Genomic DNA, 16720 nt, shown 5'->3' on the forward strand with positions numbered 1-16720 from the left:
AAATTTATACAATCCAATAGTAGAAAACAATTTGATTAAAAAATGGACAGATCTGAATGTACATTTTTCCAAAGACACAGAGGGTCTACAGATACATGAGAAAATGCTCAACATCATTAATCATCAGGGAAATGCAAATGAAAACCACAATGAGATATCATCTCATACCTGTTAGAATGACCATTATCAAAAACACAGAAAATAACAAATCATTGGTTAGGATGTGGATACAAGGGAACCTTTGAGCACTGTTGATGGTAATATAAACTGGTGCAACCACTATGAAAAACAGTATGGAAGTTCCCCCTAAAATTAAAAATAAAACTACAATATAATCCAGCAATTCCACCTCTGAGCATTTATCTGAAGAAAATGAAAACATTAACTTGAAAAGATATATGCATCCCCATATTTACTGCAGCATTATACACAACAGACGAGATATAAAAACAACCTAAATATCCATCAATGGATGAATGGATAAAGAAATTGTGGTATTCATACACAATGGAATACTATATAGCTAGCAAAACAGAAGGAAATATTACCACTTCTGACAGCATGGATGGATTCTGAGGACATTACGCTAAGTGAAAAAAAAGTCAGACAGTGAATGATAAAACTGTATGATCTCTCTTGTATGTAGAGTCTGAAAAAAAAAAAGAAAAAAGAGAGAGAACAGATTGGTGGTTGCCAGAGGAGATGGGGAGAGTTAGGAAAACAGGTTGAGTGAGTCAAACATAAAGAAGAAAAATAAAATTAAAAACAAAGTAGAATGGATACACACCCACAGATCTATCTATCCATATCCTCATCCTTAAATAAGACAAGTACATGAATGTGTACTGTAGCATTCTATAATAATGCAACTCTAGAACTAATTCAAAATGTGTATCTTATCAGGTAAATGAATAAACTGTAATACAGTCAAATAATGGAATATTATACACAAGCACTGGAAATAAAATACAATGAAATAATTCAAGACAGCTAAATCTCAAGACACATAATGTTGACTGAAAACAGAAGACTGCCATTTATATAAAGGTTCAGTCAGTTCAGTCGCTCAGTCGTGTCCAACTCTTTGCGACCCCATGAATCACCGCACGCCAGGCCTCCTTGTCGATCACCAACTCCCAGAGTTCACCCAGACTCACGTCCATTGAGTCAGTGATGCCATCCAGCCATCTCATCCTCTGTCGTCCCCTTCTCCTCCTGCCCCTAATCCCTCCCAGCATCAGAGTCTTTTCCAATGAGTCAGCTCTTTGCATGAGGTGGCCAAAGTACTGGAGTTTCAGCTTTAGCATCATTCCTTCCAAAGAAATCCCAGGGCTGATCTCCTTCAGAATGGACTGGTTGGATCTCCTTGCAGTCCAAGGGACTCTTAAGAGCCTTCTCCAACACCACACTTCAAAAGCATCAATTCTTCGGCGCTCAGCTTTCTTCACAGTCCAACTCTCACATCCATACACGACCACAGGAAAAACCATAGCCTTGACTAGACGGACCTTTGTTGGCAAAGTAATGTCTCTGCTTTTGAATATGCTATCTAGGTTGGTCATAACTTTCCTTCCAAGGAGTAAGCGTCCTTTAATTTCATGGCTGCAGTCACCATCTGCAGTGATTTTGGAGCCCCCCAAAATAAAGTCTGACACCGTTTCCATTGTTTCCCCATCTATTTCCCATGAAGTGATGGGACCAGATGCCATGATCTTCGTTTTCTGAATGTTGAGCTTTAAGCCAACTTTTCCCTGTCCTCTTTCACTTTCAAGAGGCTTTTTAGTTCCTCTTCACTTTCTGCCATAAGGGTGGTGTCATCTGCATATGAGGTTATTGATAGTTCTCCTGGCAATCTTGATTCCAGCTTGCGCTTCTTCCAGCCCAGTGTTTCTCATGATGTACTCTGCATATAAGTTAAATAAACAGGGTGACAATATACAGCCTTGACGTACTCCTTTTCCTATTTGGAACCAGTCTGTTGTTCCACGTCCAGTTCTAACTGTTGCAGGTTGCGTACAGATTTCTCAGCAGGCAGGTCAGGTGGTCTGGTATTCCCATCTCTTTCAGAATTTTCCAGTTTATTGTGATCCACACAGTCAAAGGCTTTGGCATAGTCAATAAAACAGAAATAGATGTTTTTCTGGAACTCTCTTGCTTTTTCCATGATCCAGCGGATGTTGGCAATTTGATCTCTGGTTCCTCTGCCTTTTATAAAACCAGCTTGAACATCTGGAAGTTCACGGTTCATATATTGCTGAAGCCTGGCTTGGAGAATTTTGAGCATTACTTTACTAGCGTGTGAGATGAGTGCAATTGTGCGGTAGTTTGAGCATTCTTTGGCATTGCCTTTCTTTGGGATTGGAATGAAAACTGACCTTTTCCAGTCCTGTGACCACTGCTGAGTTTTCCAGATTTGCTGGCATATTGAGTGCAGCACTTTCACAGCATCATCTTTCAGGATTTGGAATAGCTCAACTAGAATTCCAACACCTCCACTAGCTTTGTTCATAGTGATGCTTTCTAAGGCCCACTTGACTTCACATTCCAGGATGTCTGGCTCTAGGTCAGTGATCACACCATCATGATTATCTGGGCCGTGAAGATCTTTTTTGTACAGTTCTGTGTATTCTTACCACCTCTTCTTAATATCTTCTGCTTCTGTTAGGTCCATACCATTTCTGTCCTTTATCGAGCCCATCTTTGCATGAAATGTTCCCTTGGTATCTCTAATTTTCTTGAAGAGATCTCTAGTCTTTCCCATCTGTTGTTTCCTCTATTTCTTTGCACTGATCTCTGAGGAAGGTTTTCTTATCTCTTCTTGCTATTCTTTGGAACTCTGTATTCAGATGTTTATAACTTTCCTTTTCTCCTTTGCTTTTTGCTTCTCTTCTTTTCACAACTATTTGTAAGGCCTCCTCAGACAGCCATTTTGCTTTTTTGCATTTCTTTTCCATGGGGATGGTCTTGATCCCTGTCTCCTGTACAATGTCACAAACCTCATTCCATAGTTCATCAGGCACTCTATCTATCAGATCTAGGCCCTTAAATCTATCTCTCACTTCCACTGTATAAGGGATTTGATTTAGGTCATACCTGAATGGCCTAATGGTTTTCCCTACTTTCTTCAATTTAAGTCTGAATTTGGCAATAGGAGTTCATGATCTGAGCCACAGTCGGCTCCTGGTCTTGTTTTTGTTGACTGTATAGAGATTCTCTATAAAGGTTAAAGACATACAAAACAATGCTATATATTATGTATTAATATATACATAAAAAATGCTCAGAAATGACCTCCTTTTCCTGGTCATGATGCAGTAACTGAATCAGTCTTACCCTCACTCTGTAAACAATTACAAATTGAATAAAATGCACAAAACAAATGTTTTTAGACATTGAATATCAAATAGTACAAGACTGTCATCCCCAAGAAATGAAATAAATGAGGTGATCCCTACAATTGACTGACCTCTTAACTAAAAGCAATTAATTTCCAGACCATGAGCAGAGACAGCAGAAACCCAAATGGTCCAGTGGAGTTGAGTTGAGATGAAAATCAGCATTAGGGGAGTAAGGCACCTAGAAATTGTGAGATAATTCTAAAAACAAGGAAGCTATGCAGAAAAGAGCTTCAGAAATCTATACAAGGGTACAAAGTAGGACAAGAATGACTAGAAAATTGTAAGATCAAGTTCATAGACACAATAGGGAGACCAGAGGAAGTGTGGAGTTCTCAGTCATCACTTGGGGGCATTTGGTGGAGACTCCAGAGAGGTCAGGTCTTAGCATGTGCTTAGTCGCTCAGTCGTGTCGAACTCTTTGAGACCCTATGGACTGTAGCCTTCCAGGCTCCTCTGTTCATGGGATTTTTACAGAAATAATACTGGAATGGATTGCCATTTCGTCCTCCATGGGATCCTTCAGACTCAGGAACCAAACCTTTGTCTCCAGGGTCTCCTTAACAGAACGAGGATTCTTTACTGCTGAGCCACTAGGAAAGCTCATTACATCTTAGTAGGAAATGGCAATCCACTCCAGCACTCTTGCCTGGAAAATCCCATGCACAGAGAAGTGTGATAGGCTACAGTCCATGGGGTCGCAGAGAGTCAGACACGACTGAGCGACTTCACTTTCACTTTCTTTCAATGTAACTTCGGAGAAGGCAATGGCACCCCACTCCAGTACTCTTGCCTGGAAAATCCCATGGACGGAGGAGCCTGGTAGGCTGCAGTCCATGTGGTCGTTAAGAGTCAGACGTGACTGAGTGACTTCACTTTCACTTTTCACTTTCATGCATTGCAGAAGGAAATGGCAACCCACTCCAGTGTTTTTGCCTGGAGAATCCCAGGGACGGGGGAGCCTGGTGGGCTGCCATCTATGGGGTAGCACAGAGTCGGACACGACTGAAGCGACTCAGCAGCAGTAGCAGCAGCAGCAGCAGGGCTGAACTGGAATGAAGGTTATTCTAGACCCATCTTATAAGAGCTTAAAACCTGGAGTTGAAAGGATTATCAAACTGATCCACAAGGAACTTAACTCCCTGGAAGAACAAAGCTCAGTCCTCTTTTAAGAAGGTAAATACAAATCTAAATACTCAGCAAGGTAACATTCACAACATACAATTTCTAATAAAAAATTACTGGACATGTCAAGAAGCAGAAAAATGTTACTTACAACAAGGAGAAAATTGGTCATTTGGCTTAGCAAAGACAAAGATGATGGAGCTAGCAGAAAAGGACATTAAAAGGAACATAATAAGAAATGAAGATATTAAAAAAACAAATGTAACTTCTGGAGCTGAAAAAATACAAACTCTGAAATAAAAAAGTTCCCTGGATTAGACACTACATTAAAAAAGATTAGCAAAACTTCCATGCAATCTCAATCAAAATTCCCTCAGGTGTTTTTTGTTTGGTAGGATTTCCAGTATGATTCTAAAATTACACAGAAATGCGAAGATCCCAGTATAGCCTAAAAATTTTAGGGGGAAACAAAAAACAAAACACAAAGTTGGAATATTCACACTACCAAATTTCAAAGCTTATTATAAAGCCACAGTCATCAAGTCAACATAACTTAAAGATGGACTTATAGATGGTAAAGAACAGAAAGTCCAGAAAAACTCACAAATATATGTTCATCTGATTTTTAGCAAAGATGCAAAAGTAACTTATGAATGCTAAGTCACTTCAGTCGTGTCCGACTCTGTGCGACCCCAGAGACGGCAGCCCACCAGGCTCCCCCGTCCCTGGGATTCCCCAGGCAAGAACACTGGAGTGGGCTGCCATTTCCTTCTCCAATGCATGAAAGTGAAAAGTGAAAGTGAAGTCGCTCAGTCATGTCTGACTCTTAGCAACCCCATGGATTGCAGCCTAACAGGCTCCTCCGTCCATGGGATTTTCTAAGCAAGAGTACTGGAGTGGGGTGCCATTGCCTTCTCCGAACTTATGAATAATAAATAACAAAACTTAGAACAGTTTTAAAAACTGCTGAGTAGGGGGTACCAAGGCCTTTGATTTTATTCTTTGTTCCATGCTTAAAATATCCCTAGTTAAAAAAGAAAAGGTTAATGCTTTACCCAAAGAGCAAGCTTAATTCATATTAAATTATCATAGTTACTACACATTTAAAGGAGGGTTTTCCCCCCATGTCTTAATTCACCCATGTTTATTTGATGTTACGCACAGGACACACACATACATATATAAAACTGGAGAAAAGAAAAGGATTCTCATATTTCCAGATTCTTACTAGCCATTCCTACTTACTTGCTTAAATGTTTCCCTCATCACTTCAAACAACTTATTAAAGACTACAGTTCACAGATCTGTCTCCACACCACTGACTCAAGTTCTTTTATTTTCTTTGATGGTTCCATCATTTTTAGGTCACAGGGACAGCATACTTCTCAGGAGTACAAACTATAACCACAATGCTCTGGTTCAAATCTTAAATTCACCATTCAAAAACTGCCTGACTTTGGGCAAGTTACTCGTCTATCTGCCTCAGGACAAATACTGAATACATATGAGGTACTTAGAGCTGCTGCTGCTGCTAAGTCAATTCAGTCTGAACCTGGCAAATAGCCCTGCACAATAAACGTTAACTATTCTTTTTTATGTTCTTATTGCTACTATTACAACTATCTCCAGACTCCTCTTTGTCTCTTCCTATGTTCCTCCTATATCAAGGACGGTACTAAGTCCTGCTGATTGTTTCAAGAACAATTTAACCTTCTTCCTATTTCTGGTCATCAGTAGTGGAGCACTAGACTCCTACAGCCTTCTTCCTATAAGCCTTCCTTTTCTTCAATTTCTCTCTACATTAATCTATTACATACTACTGTCAGATTAATCTTTAGCCCCTTCCATACAACCCCCTTTTCTATAGCAGGAGTAGTTTTATGAGGCTCTATACAAGGAAAAGAAGTGGGTTTTATTTATTTTATTTATTTATTTTTTTTTGAGGACACTGTGGGTTCTCAACTAACCACTATTATTAAAAAGTATGGTGGTACAGAAAGCCTCAGGTTGTATTTTAATCCTACAAAGCAAGCTAAATTTATTATTACAAGAGGAGTAACAATATATTATAAATTGACTTTGACTAGCATTAGTAGTTCTCTATTATATCAGCAATTGCTAATATAGTTTGAGATATGATTTAATATAAAAATTATCAGTCTTTTCTGAGTAATCACTTACCTCTCTGGGCCCTACTCTCTTGCTATTTAAAAAAACCTTATAGATAGGTCATCAATCTCTGTACTCCCTGACCCTAAAAGTTAATACTAATTGAGCACAACATTCTTTCCTGATGAGTCCAGAGTAAGCATAGTTATCCAGGAAATTAATACCAGTGAAGGAACTGGCATAAGTGAACTTATATGTCATTTTGAACTACATTATCTCCAGAGGTTCTCCTAATTTTAAATGTTAAAGGTCTGTGCTTCTAAAGTTCTACAAATCTATTCAAAATTCTTCTCATTTAAAATTTATAATTCAATTGAGACTACTTCCAGAAGTATAGAAAGCAACCTGAAATCTTTCATAAAAATTATTTTTGTATAGTTTTTAAATAATTGGGTTTAAAATTGTACTTTGAAACAAATTCCATTTTGATATTTCAGTATTAACTCATATTTAGGTGAGAATGCATTTTGGAAACACTACTAAAATGGGCCCAGAAATTTGATATGGGCACACAAAAGTTACACAGCTACTCTCTGAAATGTAGTTCTTAAAATTTTAAACAACATGAAACTTAACTGTTTTTGTGTGTTTTTTTTTTAACATTTACCTTTTTTCTTCTTTTGCTCTCAGCTGTTCTTCCTGTCTCAAAACTTGAACCATTACAGATTCAAAAACTCCACTTGTCAAGCCTGCCAAACTTCGTGGTGTTGACCGACGCCTTGTTGAAGTACATGCAGTTCCCTTCTCATCCTCCAATCCATAATAGCCTCTAGATGTAACTGCTATCGTTGTCTTTTCTCTCAAGTGCCTTGGAGAAGAATAAGTCATTCACAGGTCAAATCTTCTGGGTAAGCAATAAACCCCCTCAACCAGCATCTTAAGAAGAATCCTTTTTGCTAACTACATAAAACTTAGTTAAACCGTGCTTAGCTATGTTTCAGATTTTTATCCTTGCTACATAATTTCTAATTTTCCTTACTCATGTCATAAAATCAGTCTAAGTGATAGTGTCTTCCCTACATTAAAAAATATAAAACTGAAGCACTAAATTAAGAATTAAAGATCTCTTTAATGAAAAAAATTTGTAAAATTAAATGTAGCACACGTTTACATCTCTTTATAGATTTCATACTACTTATCATTGGTATGGGAAAGTATATAATAAAAAACGTTTTGGGAGAGAAAATTTATGATACATAAACATGTTGAAGTAATTATAAACAAATGAAGCATTATAATATATAAATATTAAGTGGTAAGCATTATGATATATAATTGTAAATTTAGAAACTTTCTGACTAAACTATATAAAGAACTTAATCTAGAGTTCTTCTTCAACATCACCATAAATATCTCCCTTACCCTATATTTAGTAATACAATACTAACCTAACGCTTAAAGATAATGATGAAAAAGTTTCTCAGCAGTTTGATTAATTACCCATAATTGAATAAAAACTATTTACACTAAAGAAACATTAATCTTATGAATTTTTAAGCCTAGACCAAAAACTGACTTCTGAATTTATGAGTTAATTGTGAAAAGCATTAGGGAAAATAACTGCTGTTGTACCTTTGCAAAACATGCCAGAGCCTCTGAAAGCTCTGTACAGGTTGTTTCTACAATGGTAAAATCAAATCAATCTTAAAACCAAGCATTCATTATGCTGGAAAGGAATGTATATCAATTAGAATAGAAGTTGACTCTGTAGTTGTATTTCCCTACTATCCTACAGGCACAGCTTTCTTTAATACAAAATAAGCTAAAGGATCACCAAAACAAGATTTTATGTCATGAAATAAACTCCTGTACATCTTGAACTATATTCACAGTGGTTTATTACTCTAAGTTAGAATAACTTTTGTCTTACTCTCAGGCCATTTAGGGCCCTTGAACAGCATGTCTGCAAAGGTCTACTGTGGCACCGTTACATGTTTTGTTTACTATCAGGAGATAACATTTTAATTAATTCAGCTTTTGGCAGGGCATAAACTTTTAAATTGGTTTTCCAGTGTTGCTAAAGAACTTGAGCTAATCTATCCATACTATTTCAGGCTGTGATCTTTTAAGCTCAACAGCATACATCTGTATAATAGTTAATTGGGCTGGGAGTAAGGAATGCGGGCCCAAGGAAAATAAACTGGTAATAACAGATACTGAATGGGTATATCTGGGTTCATTTTAGTAGAGTGTTCACACTGATAGACTGACTAGTTCTATAATTTTATTTATCTCCTTATCAATACTAATGGAAAAGGACATTCATGGACAATATTACACTAAAACATGAAGACACGTCAGAAGTCACAGGGCATGGAGCATGGGGGAGAAGAGTTAAGAGAAACATTAAGTCATATGCTTAAACTGTCATGTAAACAAGTCAGAAACTAAATTTTACCCTTTAACTTCAGTCATTTAAGTAGAGACGATGAAGTTTCAAATTACTTTTTAAACATTATTTTCTCAGAACAAAGAGAAATTAATATCCTTTATACTCATCAGAAATAAGAATTTATAAGCTTTTATATTTATCATTCATAATTCAAATACAAAGAAAACTGTTTGTCTTGTATCAATACGTAAAGATAAAAGGGTCTAAGGAAAAAATTCTTATCCACCGTGAGTGGGTATGTAAAACTGTCACAGCCTTCTCGGACGTCACTTCGGTAATAATTATTAAGATTTAATGTGCACATATCCTTTGACCAATCATGCTTCTAGGAATTTGGCCTACAGACATATATCCACTACTGTGAGCAATAATACACACACAAAATATTGTTTGTTATTCAAAAAGAACAATGTGGAAACAAACATCTTCCAGTAAGAGATCAAATAAAGTCACGTACATCACACTGGAGAAGGAAATGGCAACCCACTCCAGTATTCTTGCCTGGAAAATTTCATGGACAGAGGAGCCTGGTAGACTACAGTCCATGGGGTCACAAAAAGTCGGAAATGACTGAGCACGCACATCACACCACACAATATCATCATCTATTAACAGCAATAGGTAAATCTGTATGTACTCACTATAAAAGATGTCCTTACTACATTGCTGAATATAAAAAAGCAGTTTCTGGACAAAACATATTTTTTTAACCCAAAGGAATTATATACAAGTATATGCATATGTAAACATACATATGGCATCTAGTAGTATGTGTTTGTGTACGTGTTCAAACTCTTACATAGATTATTGCAGTCTCTTTGTGACAATCTCCTGGCTTCTACTCAGATTTCTCTACAGTCTATCCTTTAGGCAACAAACCAAGTAATCCTTTTAAAAAGGTAATTAGATTAAGTCAATGCCCTGCTCTGTCTCCTCTAAAGCCTTCCAGTTATACTTAAAATACAACACTAAGTTTCGATGACCTACGAGAGCTAGTATGATATGGTTCTCATTTACCTCTGCAGACACTATCTTCTATGACTCTGCCTTTAGCTTTTTGTGTTCTGGTCACAAATGTCTCCTTATGATTCTCAGTCACACCAACATTTGCTTTGCACTGGATCTCTCTCCTGTAAGGCACTTTCCCCTTAGATATTTGTATGGCTAGGCATTATCACTTCATTCAAATCTCTATTAAAATGTTACCATATCTTAGAGGGCTTTCTTGACCACCACAACCAGCAACAGATTCCCTGTCATTCTCTATTCCCTTACTCCAGTTTTTTTTTCTTCATGCTACTCATCATATACTACATGATATAATTATCTATTTACTTGGTAATTATTCATCTTCTTACCAGAATGAAAGCTCCAGGAGGATAAGGACTTTGTTTTGTTAATGGCCATTACCTTCAGAGCCTCAAATACTATATATACATGGCATTTGAAAGGATACAAGCCGAACTATATTTTATTTTAAATTTACACACATAGAGTTGAAAAATTCCAGTCATCTATTCTGTTGTTCACAGTAAAAGAATCTTGATCAAACATCTCTTACTAACTAGTAGTTTTCATTTTCATTCATCAGAGAATAAAAGGCAATAAAATAAGATGAAAATAAGTCTCACAAATAAGTCTTACAAATAAGAACTGTCAGATAATTAATCAACCTTCAAGTTACACAAAAAATAACTCCCCTTTTCTAAAATTGAAGCTTTTTCCTTCCTACTAGGAAAATTATTCTATGAAATCAGTCTGGCAGTAGTTTGAAAATAACAGACTGCTAACTGTAAATAAAAGCTAAGCAACAATTATAGTTGATTCATTGACTTTTATAGTTATCCTTTTTTGCCCACTCACAAAGCGTGAAAGGTCTTTTCTGTGGTGTTGATACATCCCAAATATCAGAATTCAGAGGTGCAATTTTGTTTAAAATTACTAAAATAAATATTAAGATGGAAACGGGCTGACATTAAGTTTTACTTAATGTTAACATATGGACTAACACTGACCCTCTACTAAATACAGATATTTGGAAAGGCTTCCACTATTACATGACTTTATGTTACTAAAACAATGTAAAAGTGACACCTATAAAATTTTTATCTGTATACTTAAAAGTTGGAAACAGAATCATCTAATCTGCTTAAAAATATTCTCAATGAAGAGTTTCAACTTCTTTTAAACCCATTTACTTAAAAAATTTTAAATGCAATACAGCCCTCAGGGTCCTGACAAGGAAGAGAGAATACTCAAAAGGAGGTGATGTTTAATGAAGAATCTATTTACAAATGTGCAACTAAGCTTCAGGGAAACTAGGAAGGGATGGAGAAGCACTCGTGGACCAGCCATAGAGCATTTTATCACTCTAGACTCAATAGGGAGGGGAGAGAGTAGTTACTGGAACCAAGAAGCTGCCATTGTAGGAGAGAGCTACACATGATGATGTACAGCTACTGACAACCTGCAACAGAGCAAAAAAGAAGCTGTTAGATAAATATTTCTGTCTCTCTGTCAGTGCCTCCAATTCACTGAATCCAATCAGAAACCAGAGAACAAGGCAGACAAATTGAAGGAGTCCTTAGAGATCAGCCTCCCAGGACACAAAGCATAGTGAACAAGGGTAGAGACTAGATTTGAAGGGGGCTAATGTATGCAGGTCAGGAAGCAACAGTTAGAACTGGACATGGAACAACAGACTGGTTCCAAAGAGGAAAAGGAGTACGTCAAGGCTGTATATTGTCACTCTACTTATTTAACTTATATGCAGAGTACATTATGAGAAACACTGGGCTGGATGAAGCACAAACTGGAATCAAGATTGCTGGGAGAAATATCAATAACCTCAGATATGCAGATACCACCACCCTTATGGCAGACAGTGAAGAAGAACTAAAGAAGAAAGTGAAAAGAGGAGAGTGAAAAAGTTGGCTTAAAGCTCAACATTCAGAAAACGAAGATCATGGCATCTGGTCCCATCACTTCATGGCAAATAGATGGGGAAACAGTGGAAACAGTGTCAGACTTTATTTTTCTGGGCTCCAAAATCACTGCAGATGGTGATTGCAGCCATGAAATTAAAAGACGCTTACTCCTTGGAAGGAAAGTTATGACCAATCTAGACGGTATATTAAAAAGCAGAGACATTACTTTCCCAACGAAGGTCCGTCTAGTCAAGGCTATGGTTTTTCCAGTGGTCATGTATGGATGTGAGAGTTGGACTATAAAGAAAGCTGAGTGCCGAAGAATTGATGCTTTTGAATTGTGGTGTTGGAGAAGACTCTTGAGAGTCCCTTGGACTGCAAGGAGATCAGTCCTGGGTGTTCATTGGTAGGGCTGACGTTGAAGCTGAAACTCCAATACTTTGGCCACCTGGTGCAAAGAGCTGACTCATTTGAAAAGACCCTGATGCTGGGAAAGATTGAGGGCAGGAGGAGAAGGGGACGACAGAGGATGAGATGGTTGGATGGCATCACCGACTCAATGGACATGGGTTTGGGTAAACTCCACGAGTTGGTGATGGACAGGGAGGCCTGGTGTGCTCCAGTTCATGGGGTTGCAAAGAGTCGGACACGACTGAGCAACTGAACTGAACTGAATGAAGACTATCCAGCACATCAGTTTAGTACTGGTTTTCAAGAGCAACTGACCGATATTAGGGAAGGCAGAACTTTTTTTGGTGGATTTGAACAAAACCTTTTGCCTGTCTGATAGATAAGCATCATTATGCAGTTAGCCCAGCCTGTCATGCACTTTTTCCATCTGTATTTGTGTATCTTTATGAACTCTGAAATGAGCTTCCTTGATAGCTCAGTTGGTAAAGAATCTGCCTGTAATGTGGGAGACCCTGGTTCGATTCCTGGGTCTAGAAGATCCCCTGGAGAAGGGATAGGCTACACACTCCAAACTACACCAGTCTTTGAAATCAGGTACCAAAAGAACCCCATTTCACTTTTCACATTTCAAACTATCATTTGCCTACACCTACTCCACTGAAATTCCTCTTCCCAAATGACCTCCTACTTATGTAATTCAAATGATAATTTTTCATTTCTTATTCACTCAACTTCTCTATACCATCCAATACTCTTAAAACAAACCTTTCAAATAGTTCTAGAGTCAAGGATTACAAGATTTTTTAAAACTAATGAAATATCAAAACATCCTACCCAAAATAACTTCATATTGTTATTTTTTTTAAAAATAAAATATGCTTAATCTCTTATTTCAATTATCTAGTTTAATGTGTTATATATAATGTTTTACAATATATACAGCACAACTGTACAGTCGAATCCATATATAATTTATAAATAAATATGCATACAATTGGGATACATATTGGAAACTTGGAAACTTTTTCTGCTTGAGGACCCAGACCATAAAAATTTGGAGACCACTTCTCTCATTGCAGGTATATATCTGATACCCCAGTTTTCAGAACAAAGAAATCTTCATCCACACACACACACACATTTCTCACAGACTGTTAAATCTGTTTCCTAATTGATCTTCTTTACTTTCTATTCTCTGTTGTTCTTCTATTCTCAGTTGTTACTCTTATTCCCTGTGCGTTTTTAACTCCTCTTTATCCAACCTTCCAGTTCCTTGTTTGAGTTATTTGCTCTATTTACTCTAATACAGTTCAGCCTCATGTAGATAACTAGTTGGGATCCACTGATCCATCATATATGACTAAACCTCTCTTTTTCATGTTTTTGTTTTGGCCACACACTGCAGCATGCGAGATCGTAGCTCCCCAGTGATAGAACGTGTACCCCTTGCAGTGGAAGTGCAGAGTCTTAACTACTGGACTGCCAGAGAAGTCCCATGACTCACCTCTTCTTTTATCTCATCTCCCTTGACCAATGTATCTTTCTGTCTCAGGCACCCTATCTCTCTCTTGCATCTCAGCTGAAAGGTCCTTCACTCCTATACCTTCACTACTAAGGACTGCTGCTGCTGCTGCTGCTAAGTCGCTTCAGTGGTGTCCAACTCTGTGCAACCCCATAGACGGCAGCCCACTAGGCTCCTCTGTCCCTGGGATTCTCCAGGCAAGCAAACTGGAGTGGGTTGCCATTTCCTTCTCCTTCTAAGGATGGTAGGAAAAAAAAAAAAATCACCACTTTGTAGTCTACTGTCTAACTGTAACCTAAACTGGACTCACCTAAGATGACTTCTTTGAAGGAAGTCAACTCCCTCTTTGGTTCTCCATAACAGCAACTTCAAATGTCACCATTATTCAAAAGCTTCACCTCACTATCCATTATCACATAGTAGCTGACTTTGCTTACTACTTATTCCACAGAGAAAATGGTAGTTTTAAAGAAAGAGTTCCATTAACTTTCTGTTTCTCAAAAAATAAAAATTATCTGAATCCAAACAAAATTTATCTGAATTTTAAGTTGCAGTGAAAAAAGTGCTTACGAAAAACTAATCCAGCAGCAGGTTTTCAGAATTTGTATTTCGTTAATTATTTCCTGCATTTTCAGCCTGTCCATGCTAGTTGCCTTTAGCATATAAACATGTCCAAGTTTTTATTAAATACAAACCATTCCCCTCAAGAAGTACCACATCTAAACTCTTGGTCCATTTCACTTTTCACATTTCAAACTATCATTTGCCTACACCTACTCCACTGAAATTCCTCTTCCCAAATGACCTCCTACTTATGTAATTCAAATGATAATTTTTCATTTGTTATTTACTCAACTTCTCTATACCATCCAACACTCTTCTGTCGACTTTAACCTGCACTTTGCAGAAAGAATAGTTTTAGATAGATAGGCAAGAGTGGAGAAGCAATACTAATTAACAAGAAAAATATTCATTCATAGTATTCAAATTCATTCATTCAAAATATTTACTGAGCAACAGGGATTCAGCAAGGACATGCTGACAGTTTGCATATAATCAGGTTGAAACAATGGTGACACCACGGGGGAAAAAAAGTGAGAGTTGAAAAGAAAAACAGGAAATCTGGGAAGACCTGGTTAGAAACACATTTAGTTTTTAACATTTTCACATAACAGTTACACAACCAGCTGTGAAAGTTCTATGGACAGAAATAGGGAAACTAAAACAAAAGGAAAGGCCGAAGATACAGATGTGGAAGTCTTAGCAATAAAGTCATAAAAAACAATCTCTCCACAAAGGAACAAATATAGGGAGACATGATCTAGAAGCGTAACATTAGGGATCATCCATAATTATAAAGAAAAACATAGCAAAAGAAGAGGCAGATTCAAAAGATAAGCTATTCTTAAGACAAGAAATAGCACAATAACCAACAAAGAGAAAAATTTTAATATCAAGTGATCTAAACTACTTAATCCTCCAGGTAGATGGAGAAAGTACTAAGTAAAAGCCAAGGATTAGGCAAGAAGACATTCATCAGTAAAATTCAAGAGGGCAACTTCAATAAGGGAATAATTAGAAATAACTTTGTAAGTTAAAAAATATCTGAGAATTTTTGCTCATACCTGAAGCGGGCATCAAAAAAATTGACAATAACACCCCTCCCCCAAAGACCACTACTGAAAACCAATCATTTTGCTTAGAATAAATTTCCGTTTCTTGATTTTGCCTTTCTAATTTTAGGAAGGCACAAAGGTAAATGTCAAGTTTTTATTTACATATGAAAAATACTGGGAAGTGCCTTACCAACCTTGATAGCTCTGATATGCATTTTCCCTAAGTTAAGGCTGCCCTGTTGAACATTTTACTAACTTTACAGCTACTCCTTATCACACAGAAGCGGTCAGGAGTTCTCAGTACAGGTAGAACAGAGGGCTCCCTAGGTCACTATCTTTCAGAGACTGGTTATGTCATTTTCCCTAGAAAACACTAAATCTGTGACAAGTCTGCAAAGTGGGCAGACAGATACTTTGGCTTCCTATTCTTGGCTAACTCCTCTAAATATCTGCCAAGTATTGATGAGGATTTAAAGTGGGATACTGTACATTCAGAATACTTTCAGATGAGACAAAGACACAAAGAAGAAAGCTGGGAAAGCTAGGATGAGTCTTGCCTCTACCTACCTGAAATAACAGATCATAAAAAAGAGATGTAGGGCCCTGACAAGAGCTGAAGACTTAAATTAGGAAGATGTAGAAAGTGGATATCATGGTGTTTATAGAAAATAAGTAATGCTACCAACTTCTCTATTGTTCATTTCAAGAATGAGAAGAATATCATTCTTACTCCCCACAAACTAGTAATTCCTATTGTTCTCTCATATACTTTTAATGCAAAAATGAGCATTTTATTTCCCCTCCTTTATGGAGATATAACTGACATAAACCACTCTGTAAGTTTAAGGTTTATGATATATTGATTTGATACACATATATTTTGCAGAACGATTACCAGAGGGTTAGCTAACACCTCCACTGGGTCACATAACTAAAGACAAATATTTAAATCTTTCATTTCTGAATTTTATTTTTCTTCTGATTTAAAAAATCTTCAGTTGTTTTACCCTGCCCTCTGGGTTTTGCAAGGTTTAGCATGTGCTACAGGACTCTGTAGCTGTACTGTCTCTCATTTACTCCATAAACATTTATTGAACACTACTGGGTCCCAGGCTGTGCTTTGGGAGCTGGGGATTCAGAAGACAATGGTCTTTGTCTTACAG

The 16720-nt window shown here is 37.2% G+C and overlaps 1 protein-coding gene across 4 annotated transcripts in view; it reads right to left on the bottom strand.

Moving 5' to 3' along the window:
• Positions 1 to 16720, bottom strand: part of BRD10 (bromodomain containing 10) — a 111054-nt gene that overhangs the window by 67900 nt on the left and 26434 nt on the right. For 3 of the 4 annotated variants that reach the window (XM_070375858.1, XM_005891355.3, XM_070375861.1), the window contains exon 2: positions 7297 to 7497. The exons of the other annotated variant lie outside the window; for it this stretch is intronic. In XM_070375858.1, coding sequence (XP_070231959.1) covers positions 7297 to 7497 — 201 coding nt within the window. The remainder of the gene's footprint in view (positions 1 to 7296; positions 7498 to 16720) is intronic. 4 annotated transcript variants of the gene reach the window in all.

The sequence above is a fragment of the Bos mutus genome, chromosome 8, assembly GCF_027580195.1.
Source record: "Bos mutus isolate GX-2022 chromosome 8, NWIPB_WYAK_1.1, whole genome shotgun sequence".
Classification (NCBI taxonomy): Eukaryota; Metazoa; Chordata; class Mammalia; order Artiodactyla; family Bovidae; genus Bos; species Bos mutus.